The sequence below is a fragment of the Clinocottus analis genome, unplaced genomic scaffold, assembly GCF_023055335.1.
Source record: "Clinocottus analis isolate CAN_PGR_092001 unplaced genomic scaffold, fCliAna1.0.p SCAF_15, whole genome shotgun sequence".
Classification (NCBI taxonomy): domain Eukaryota; kingdom Metazoa; phylum Chordata; class Actinopteri; order Perciformes; family Cottidae; genus Clinocottus; species Clinocottus analis.
In genome coordinates this window covers 3,090,830-3,101,226 of record NW_027175876.1, presented here as the reverse complement: position 1 = coordinate 3,101,226, position 10,397 = coordinate 3,090,830, and the positions used below count along the sequence as shown (strand labels likewise).

The 10,397-nt window shown below is 39.2% G+C and overlaps 2 protein-coding genes across 6 annotated transcripts in view; both read left to right on the top strand.

Moving 5' to 3' along the window:
- Positions 1 to 237: 237 nt before the first annotated feature.
- LOC137785728 (uncharacterized) lies at positions 238 to 7,583 on the top strand. 5 transcript variants are annotated; one of them, XM_068577185.1, is made up of 14 exons: positions 238 to 368; positions 544 to 612; positions 1,361 to 1,482; positions 1,597 to 1,657; positions 2,224 to 2,394; positions 3,425 to 3,502; positions 3,711 to 3,788; positions 4,141 to 4,179; positions 4,653 to 4,727; positions 4,845 to 4,922; positions 5,100 to 5,153; positions 5,243 to 5,320; positions 6,228 to 6,425; positions 6,641 to 7,583. In XM_068577185.1, exons 2-14 carry the CDS (start codon positions 552 to 554, stop codon positions 6,952 to 6,954), a joined length of 1,407 nt encoding a protein of 468 aa, XP_068433286.1. In that variant the 5' UTR covers positions 238 to 368; positions 544 to 551; the 3' UTR covers positions 6,955 to 7,583. The 5 variants fall into 5 exon arrangements, with proteins under 5 accessions (XP_068433286.1, XP_068433285.1, XP_068433287.1 ...); XM_068577184.1 differs by having other exon boundaries at positions 4,650 to 4,727; XM_068577186.1 differs by lacking the exon at positions 5,243 to 5,320 and having other exon boundaries at positions 4,650 to 4,727.
- Positions 7,584 to 7,953: 370 nt separating this feature from the next.
- The window catches only part of LOC137785879 (A-kinase anchor protein 7-like), a 36,672-nt gene continuing 34,228 nt past the window's right edge, over positions 7,954 to 10,397 (top strand). The window contains exons 1-4 of the mRNA XM_068577432.1: positions 7,954 to 8,381; positions 8,513 to 8,690; positions 9,325 to 9,474; positions 9,553 to 9,707. Of these exons, the coding sequence (XP_068433533.1) occupies positions 8,543 to 8,690; positions 9,325 to 9,474; positions 9,553 to 9,707 (453 nt within the window). The 5' untranslated portion in view covers positions 7,954 to 8,381; positions 8,513 to 8,542. The remainder of the gene's footprint in view (positions 8,382 to 8,512; positions 8,691 to 9,324; positions 9,475 to 9,552; positions 9,708 to 10,397) is intronic.

Sequence of the window (10,397 nt, the reverse complement as noted above, 5' to 3'; positions counted from 1 at the left end):
CCACAAAGAACATTGAGGATCAGTTTACCTAAAATCCAAACTAAAAATGAGCTGAATCACCTGAGCAGGTTCAGATTGTGCAGGTTCGGGGACAAAAGCGGGAGCGTGCTGCCCCCTGCTGGCGCAACATGAACATGCCGGGGAGTTGTTTCACTTAGTGAGAGGAGATTTCAGTTTACGTCCAGTAGGTGGCGGTAATGCAACATTTACAAAGAAGAAGAAGACGAAGACGAAGAAGAATCACTCGTTTTCTGAAAGTTTCACTTTCTGTTCACTGTAAACTGGCAGTATTACGAGGTCGGAGAGGAAACACTCCACAGACTTTTGTGTTTTAGTTGGTTAAATAACAGCTAACTAAACCACGAACGGTTGGTACTAATTTACTAATTCATCCTTTTCAGTCAAATTTCGTGTGCTCCGATCAGTTTGGAGATCTCTTTCATTTTCATTTTAATTCGTCTGCGCCACCAGGTTTGAGACGCGGTGCCGGATGTATGTATATATATATATAGTTAAAAGTGTTTTATCCTGCTTTTCTTTCAGGTGACATCATGTCATTGTTACTGAGAGAGATAAAGCAAGTCGACATACCCGCAGCTCTTGTGTTGGAAAGTGAGTGACCTTTTGTGTTTTCTTTATTTTTATAGAGGATAATTAGATCAAAATGAAACCATAAAACGTAGCTACAGCTCGTGGCTCCGCTGTTATAAACGCAGCTGACCGTTGAGCTGTCACACAGGCCCTTCTAACAGCAGCCATTTTGCCTTGTCATTAACAGGTGTAACTAATTATTCAAATCACTTAAGGTCCTGTTATATTAGCGTGCCACAGTATAACACACATATAACAGCCTGTGACGTTGACACTGGCTGCTATGAGGCAAACACAACTGTTTGAGAAGATGTCAAATACGTTAAATTTCCTTTCTGTCATCTCAAAGGTTTTCTTTATATTCATTTAGAATTGTTTATAAGGAGAAACTTTACTTTTTTTGTAATTACACTGTTTTCAGTACTTATAACATATAATAATGACAAATACTCATCAGATTTAGAAAGTTACATTTCTTCTGAAAAAAGCTGCAAAAATAAATTAGCCAATGCACATTTTCTGACACATTTATTGATTAAGAAAGACCAGGCTGACTGTCATAATTACAGATGTAAAGGGGTTTTAATGCACCTGTGTTTATGCTAAAATGACGTAAACTGAATTTAAACTTTAATCGGGGTTCCCGGTTATTTGAACATTCAACAAATGCATGTTACTCCTGAAAGTGTCATGGGAAAAGATCCATGTAAAAGAGTGTGAAACCTGCATAATGTTCTTACCAGACTTCTCACCTTGTTATCTATCGCAGAGGCAGGGGTATTCACCGACTCCGAGATCCTGGCTCTGACACGAGACGATCTACGAGATCTGTTTCCCAAACATGAGGATTTTCAACGGAGAAGGACCCTCTTTGACACGATCCACAAACAGGTGAGCCAACAAGTGTAATTGGAAAGGGATTTAAATAAAGATAAATGGCATGCATAGAAACTAGTCTCTAATATTTGCACAAAAAAAGATTGAATGTAATATGTGTCATTTTAGCCGATTGCTGAACGTCTCCTGCAAAATCTGAAGGGGTTCATCCCACATGACTTCCTTAGTGGTATGTACGGTTACTTTCACTTTTACATTTGACAGCTATTTTGTTTGTCTGGACCGTGTTAGTGGAGAATTTCCTGTTAGGTGAAAAAAAGCCAACACCACTGAAGCGCATGCACACTTTCTATCTCATAATTATGACTTTCTATCTCATAATTTCAACTTTCTATCTTATCATGTGTTTCTTTCACTGCAGGAAATGGGCTTCCATAGAAGGCAGTATATGTAACCGTGTTAATATGGCACAAGGACCAAATGTCCCGATTTGTCCGGGATAGTTAATTAAAATAATAGTAATCATTTTATACTGGTTTAAAGCACTTAAGTTTATTATTACCTAACCTAAATATAAACTTACATCTCAACTCTGATTTGTAGGTCAAATCAATCATTGTGTTGTTGTTAACGTTACTTTAGTCTGCTGTCCGTGGGGTTGAATGCTCTCGGTAGGTGACCTAAGTGCTGAAATAATTGTCCCCGATCCAGATGCAAACGGAGCGTGCATGAACGGTATGGGTTTGATATGGTCATCCAGATTCTAACACGCACAACCTGATTCCCTCTCTCCAGCTGCTCTGACTAAGGACGGGGTCCTGGTTGATTACTTCCAACACCTGAAGGACATGAAGACCCAAATGAATGGCCAAATGAGTTTCATTAATGCTCACATCAACCTTCTGGAAGAATTCAGGGAAGATCAGCCAGACAGTCGCCAAACCGACCATTCCCAAGAAGGAGGAGGTGAATCTCCCTCTCTCTGTTTAAAGAGTAGTATTTAAGATTTGGGATTTGAGACTTCCAATGTAGATGGAAAAAAAGTTGATTTTTAAGAAAAGAAACGCTCCTCACAGTGACTTTAAAGTTCCCCGACATTCTTGGAAAAAGAGGAGGGAGCTGAGGGGCATTCAGTTGGTTGCAATTCACAACCTGACCACAAGATGTCACTAGATCCTACACAACTGCTCCTTTAACCAATTGCCCTCTGGTGATAAGTACACAAAAGAGTTTTTTTTATATATATATTGAAGAACCTTTTCATTCGCTGACCAAATAACCTCTTTCACAGCTTTTATGTCTGGTATTTATGGGAGTTTCATATTTTTTTGGGGGGATGATCTTCTGCACACGATCCTCAATGAACTTCCTTTCTGCAGCCACAAGCTTCTCCCTCTGCTGTCCACCCTGCTACATAAAGGTGTGAAGTTAGTGTGGTTAATTTATATTTTTGCAGTCAGTAATTGCATTATGCTGTTTTCCCAGCAGAGCTTTGTTCAGGTCAAAGGGCTTCAACCACCGATGATCCAGTTGGGCTCCACGGAGTACCACCTCTTCCCACTTTCATGCCGTATAATAGTTTTCTTGTGAATCTCTTTCTTATGCTTCTTCATGCGTTTTAAAATGGGAACTCCACGTAAGGAGACCAGGGATTAAACCTGCTACCTTGTGGGTACTCTAACACATGAGCCACGCATCTAGACAGCAGTTAAGATCCACATAGTAATTTTTTTGATCGACCTCAACTTGGGCCAACGCTTGACTGTATTTATTTCTCCTCTTCATAGGAGTTTGATAGTTATAACAGGTAAAATAGCAATACAATGTCAAGAATTCTCTTTATTCTTGTTCTATAATTTCGTAAATAGAACAAACCTCCTATTCATGTTTTGAAGCTTACATACTGCAGGGTCTCTCTCTATTTCTCTCTTTGTCATATGTACAATACGTTTTGGAGTCAGTAAGTAAATTTGCGCATTTTGTCTCTCTTTGCTAGGTGCTGGTTCCTCATACGGTGATGAGCCAATGGAGCTCCAAGATAGTTCGACTAGTAACGATGCACAAAGAGCTCCAGGTACATCTTTCTTCATCTTCCCACTTACATGCCATTTCAGAGTTTTCTTTGGAATATTTTTCTTTGCGCCCTCTGTAGTCTACTCAGTGGTGAGAATAAATGGATCTAAAATGGGATCCGTCAGTCCATCGTATGTCCATCATCTGATATTCCCTGATCTCTCTCTCTCATTACATACATTTACGCATTTCATGTCACTCTTTGCTAGGTTCTGAGACCTCAAACGTCCATCATCACAAGAAGCACCATGCTGGTTCGACTGGTGGCAGTTCACCAAAAAGTGACGGTACATCTTTCTTCCTCTTCACATTTTTATGCCGTATAACAGTGGTTAGATTAAATGGATCTAAACTGGGATCCGTCAGTCCATTGCCTTTTCATCTGCTATTACCTGATCCTACTCCGGTGGCGCTAGCCATAGGCTAACCTCCTATTTATGTTTTCAAGTTTTAATACTGGCGTTTTGTTGCAAACCCCTTCAGCCACAATAATATCTGTTAAGAGGACTTTCAAAAATAAAGACTTCTCTCTCACCTTTTAAAAAGAATGAAAAACTTTTGTGGCTGGAGATTTACTACTTTTGACTAGTTGTGTAAATACATCTGACTGTTTGATAATGCTGTGTTTTGTATTTGCAGAGCCCTTCATCCATTTGTCTTTGCTGGACTTAGAGAAACGTAAGTCAAGTGTCTGATAATTAGACGTTTCAAATGTAGGTTGTTGTTCCTCCTGGAGTCTTTTTAATGTGTTAGCTCTGCAGTACAGTGTCCTAAAGAGAAGGGTTAACCATTGACCTTCCTTATAGCAAAACTGTACTTTTTCTCTTGTCAACGTCAAGTGTAACTGTTTTTTCTTAACCAATGTATCAATTATCTTTCTCAATGAACCTAAAGAGATGAGTTGAGAGTGTTATCTTTTCACTTTGCTATGATTTTTCTCATCTATCCAAAATATTTTATGAATAATTCGATCCTACTGTTGTTTTAAATGTTTTGAATCTGTGTCACATGATACCTATTTTTCTTTCTGTAGCCAAAGTGTTGTACAAGATGGTTGTCAGTGGTAAAACCTTTGGTGACCAGAGAGAAAAAATATATATATATGTTACATTTTTGCAGTCAATAATTGCATTATGTCGTTTTCCCAGCAGAGCTTTATTCAGGTCAAAAGGCTTCAACCAGCGATGATCAAGTTGGGCTCCATGGATCACTACAAAGAGCACAAAGTGAATCTCTCTCTCGTTTGATATCCAGTTTGAGGTTCTGTTAAAACTCAACGTGATGGTGTCTTTAGGGGTTGCATTTTTAGATGGTGTACAATACATTTTGTCTCTCTTTGCTAGGTTCTGGTGCCTCATACGGTTATGATCCAATGGAGCACCAAGCTGGTTTGACGAGTGGCTATCCACAAGGAGCTTCAGGTACATCTTTCTTCCTCTTCCCACTTTCATGCCATTTAAGAGTTTTCTCTGGTGGTGCTAGTCCTAGACTAACCCTCTATTTATGTTTTGAAGTTTTAATACTGCAGGGTAAACATATTTCCACCCTGCTACGTATAGGTGTTTTTGCCATCAGTAATTGCATTATGCCGTATTCAGGTCAAAGTCCTTCCGTCATCGGTGATCCAGTTGCCTCTTCAAAACGAACACGAGGTGAATCTCTCTTTCTGCTCTCCCTCATGTGTACAACACATTTTGGAGTCAGTAAGTACAGTTGGGCATTTGATGTCACTCTTTGCTAGGTTCTGAGGCCTCAGGCTTCGATAATCAAAGGAAGCACCGTGCCGGTTCGACTGGTGGCAGTTCACCAGGAACTGACGGTACATCTTTCTTCCTTTTCACATTTTCATGCCATATAGAAGTTTTCTCGTGAATCTCATTCTCATGTTTGTTCATGTCTACAAATATTTTAAAATGCGTGTTACGCGCATAAATATTTGTGAAAATATGAATGGATCTAAACTGGGATCTGTCAGTCCATCGTATGTTCATCTGATATTCCTTTTTTAATCCAGTGAGTATGAATTCTCCGCAAAGCCCACAGTGGGGTAAAGTTGTGTGTTGGGGAATAATATCCGACTTTAGTTCTTTGCACAGCAGCTGCTTGAAAAATTTTGGACTTTTGATAAACATACGCCGCTGTTGAGGAATCGCTTGTTATACTGATTGTTTCTCTTCTTTCCTTCAACAATGTATTTATAAAAAAAAAAATATTTATAAAATAAATGGGTTTTTGCGCCCTCTGTAGTCTACTCAGTGGTTAGAATAAATGGATCTAGACTGGCATTCGTCAGTCCGTCGCCTGTTCATCTGCTATTACCTGATCCTACTCCAGTGGTGCCAGCCCTAGACTAACCTCCTATTTATGTTTTGAAGTTTTAATACTGGCATTAAATGCAGTAGTAGTCTAGGGCTAGCACCAAAATGATTTTGTTGCAAACCATCACCTTCATTCACAATAATATATGTTAGGACTTTCGAAAAGAAGGTCTTCTCTCTCACCTTTTAAAAAGAATGAAAGACATTGAAAAATATAGAGCAGTCCTTTGTACCCAGTCACACTTTTGTGGCAGGAGATTTACTACTTTTGACTCGTTGTGTAAATACAGCTGACTGTTTTAATAATGCTGTGTTTTCGTATTATCAATCCAAAATATTTTAAGAATAATTCGATCTGTTTTAAATGTTTGAATCTGTGTCACATGATAACTATTTTTCTTTCTGTAGCCAAAGTGTTGTACAAGATGGTTGTCAGTGGTAAAACCTTTGGTAACCACATGAAGCTGATGACGAACGTGGAGGAACAAGTTTCGAACCGGATGCAGCTTTGTGGTGACAACCAGGACTACGAGCTCACTTTTGTCTACTGTCCGATCAGTTCACGCATTGGCACAGATGTTGAGTGGGCTTTGGCTAAAATCAAAGGTAAGGGAAGGATTTTTCAGATTTTTCAGTTTATATTGAAATACAAATTCAATTTTTGTTTACAATTTGGCTTTTTTAACTTTTAATTGAATTTTGAATTAGAAAGTTCTTTCTGACTTAAATAATCGCATTTTAGTCATCAACACATTGATGTGCTGGTCAAAGAGAATATCTTGTTAACTCTCGTTCTACCTTCTCTCATTTGGTGTCCTCAGATAAAAAACCTATCATTCTGGTGTTGATGCACCACATGTACGAGGTCAAGGCCGTGACATCTATGAAGACATGGCCTGATGACGCTAATGTTGTGTTGCGTGTCAACGTTTTCTACCATGAGACAATGGGATTACTGACGTGTGAAGAAAATGATGCTGCTGTCACTGAGATAAAAAACAAATTACTGGCACACTTCATCAAGGGGAGTAACGATACCAGTGAAAACGCCCAGGCTGGAGCTGGGGTTCTTGCCAAAATGAACAAATTCGGATCGTCCATAGCCAAGCATTTCCCAAGAGTCACTGGGTCTTAACATTTTTTTAGACTGGTATTTATTCAGTTCATGTAACGGAGTGCATCAACGGCAAAAAATAAAACGCATTGCAGAAAACATTATTTGACCCTCCTTGGTAAAATCATCTCGGCTACTGAATATAGTCTAATGATGATTATTTTCTCACATTTTCTCATTGATAAATGATTGTTTAATTATTTTATGTAATTAAATAGCTAAACAAAGAGTTCTCTGCACATTTTCTGGTGTTTTTAAAATTCAAAAACTTACATATAACTTGCATTATATAACTTGCATTTTGTAAATCCTTTTTTATAGATTTAAGGAAATATGTTGAATTGAGTACTTGAGTTGCTATTGATCATTATACTTATAGTTATTACATTCATTTCATACCTTTTAATCAAATGTCAAAGAATCTGTTATAGTTGCTGCTGGTTCTGTATATATTATGACTTAATTTAAGTGATTAAAGAGTGCCATAAAGCTCAGTAACTGGCCAAAGGATGACCTTTGTCTCTTTTTCTCAACACCATAATCAACAATTAATGCAAAAAAAAAGCTTAAATACATGGCTTCAAAGCATGAGTGTGCAATTTTGCTGTGCCTTACTATTTGTAATTGTGTTGTATAACGTGTATGTAAGGTGGGATGGTTAATATTCCTTATACTCAAATAAATGCAATTAAGTGTGTAATCATATAGTCTGGGGTCCTTTTTTTAATGTCATTGTAATTATGATTAAAAACCAAGTTTTTCTGTATAACTGTAAAATACAGAACTAATGTTTTCACGGACAATATTTCATATGCAGTAGTAATTAAAGATTAATGTTTTGTGTTGAATGAATTAAAAACCCAATGGGTAACAATTAAACTTAATGAAATTCTTCAAGTCCCAAATCACTTTTAGCTCCGATGCTTTTATTTTGAAAACAAGAAAAAGCTATCTTGCTCTGAAAAACACACACCGGAAGTTGGACATTGTTTACAAACTGCTTCCAGTCGGCGTTCCAAGTTAGCGCGTGCGGTCCGGTTCGACGTTATTTTCCGTTATTGGTTTGCTTTATTCCAGCTGGTGTTCCCTACAGGGAAGCAAAGGAAGTGCGTCTCTCGAGGTTTCTCGCCGGTAAACTTCCTGAAGAGAGTTTGAGGCGACACGTATCTGTTTTGCGGCCATGTTAGCTGCTGTTAAGTTAGCCGTTATGACGGTTCACGTCAGACGAACGTGAGCGAAAGTTTGTCTCACCACGCTGTGTGTGTGTGTGTGTGTGTGTGTGTGTGTGTGTGTGTGTGTGTGTGTGTGTGTGTGTGTGTGTGTGTGTGTGTGTGTGTGTGTGTGTGTGTGTGTGTGTGTGTGTGTGTGTGTCACGCTCCTCGGCTGCGTCCCATTTCTAACCGTCACTATTGTGACTGGAGCTGTCTGCACACCGGGTCCGACTCAAGGTAATTAAATGAAAGAAAAGAAAATTATGCTGCGCGAACCTCAGCTAACAAAAAGTGCAATATGATGATGATGATGATGATGATGACGGTTGTGTCCTAGGTTACACTCTTCCTCTCTGTTTTATACCCAGTCCTGTCTGCATCAGCAGAACGTGTGTGGTATGCAGCCGGCCAGTGTCTCCCATGGCAAAGAGAGCACACTTGTTCAAGATGAGGAGGAGGAAGAGGGTGGTCGTGAAGGTGTGATTAGAAAGGAGGGTGGGACAAAAGATAAGGTCCAACAAGTCCCCGCAGCCTGCACAGTGCCAGGTGAGCACAGCTGACTAGTCCAGCACCTGTTGAACTGTTTGAACAAGTTACGAAAGAACCCAACACACACACACACACACACACAGTGCCACTTTGCACCGGATGGATGAATGAATGGAGGTTACACTAGTGATGGAGCCTCTTGAAGGCGCTTTTGTTCTATATGTGCTGAATCACCTGGTGGTTTGTAAAACATTGAGCAGCCTGTCGAAACACCCAGCTGGTTATAACAATTGGCGTGCAAGAAAAGTCCAAGGAGACTGTGTGTTATTAATAAATCTATAGATGTAGATGCTATGAAAAAAAAGTAAAATATGTTAATGCTCCTCATTGGTGTAGTTTAAGCCCTGTTTCCTTAGTGGACATTTCAGATGCGTTGCAATGGGATGGAGATTAACTTACTTTATTACCTGGCGTCATGTGGATATGTTCCTATACTTCCATATATATTTCTCATTTATTCTCTCTTATATCCCCATTAATGTGCCTGTCGCATAGTTTACCTGCAAAACTTTCATAACTCAATGAATCAATAAAGTGCCTTCTGACACTCCAGGGACGCTTGAAGCTCCTATTCAGCTTCATACTTATATAATATGTGTGTTCGTTGTATTGTAATTCATCTCTCGAGCAGGATCAAGCGAGAGGAAGACTCGGACGAAAATGTGGAGGGCGAAGAAGAAACTGATGAAGAAACAGCTCAAGTCGGCTGATACTTTGGACACTTTAATGTCGGAGCTTCCGTTTTCTCTGACCAGCCCCACGACATGGAAAGAGCTTGGATGTATGTATATTCTTAATATTATGTTTTGATGAATTCCTAAAAAAACAATGTAAAGTTTGCTTTCCCCTTTTTCTGTAGTCTCCAGCTCAAAGTCAACCCAGAAGGAGAGGAAGAGGAAGAGAGGAGATAATGGAGGGCGAGTGGACAGTGAAGAGGATGCTGAGATGAAGAAGAAAAAGAAAGAGAGCCAACGACCCAACTACTTTGTCTCCATCCCCGTCACGAACACACAGGTGATGAATCACTTTACTGTGCTTTAAAGAGCGTGCTGAGGTTCGTGCACATTGTGTCCCATTTATTACATAATTGCAGATACTTCTCTATCTGAGCTTCGCCAGTTATTTCGCAATCATTGAATTGTGTATAAATATGTAGCTACCAAATTCACAATATCATTCCTGTTTGCAACTCCACCACCTGATCAAAAGACTTTATGTAAAAAGGTGTGCTTCTGTAAACGTAGCATAAATAAATCAAGCTAACATTGTAATGCAGTGTATGTATCATAAGCACATTCGAGTCTTTCAAGTTCATCTTGAATACATGGAAATGTGCGGCTGCACGGGAGGTTGTGAAATGACATTGAAAAGTCTAAAGTTATGATATGCTTTGGACAGCAGGCAGTAAATTGCGAAAGATTTGTAGTGAACTGACGAAGACGCTTGTGTCATCCTTGTGGTGTTGTTTAACTAAACCAGAGAGAACCTGCTCCGTGAACCATTTGAATTATCTATTCGTAGAGAAGACTTTGATCTGTTCTCCGGGCTTTTTATGAATTCAGTATTTGACTATTGTGCATGGTCAGTGTCGCTCCATCTACAAGGGGACACGTTAAAGTAACTGACAGGTGATGACACTAAAATCTCAAAAGCTCCTTGATTCCCTCGACGATAATCATTTATTTACTTATCATTTGGGATGTT

Coding starts and splice junctions, on each gene's coding strand:
- LOC137785728 (XM_068577184.1), top strand. CDS start 552: ATGTCATTGTTACTGAGAGAGATAAAGCAAGTCGACATACCCGCAGCT. Junction 3,789..4,140: donor CAGTTCACCAAAAAGTGACG/GTACATCTTTCT, acceptor TTGTATTTGCAG/AGCCCTTCATCCATTTGTCT. Junction 6,426..6,640: donor GGCTTTGGCTAAAATCAAAG/GTAAGGGAAGGA, acceptor TGGTGTCCTCAG/ATAAAAAACCTATCATTCTG.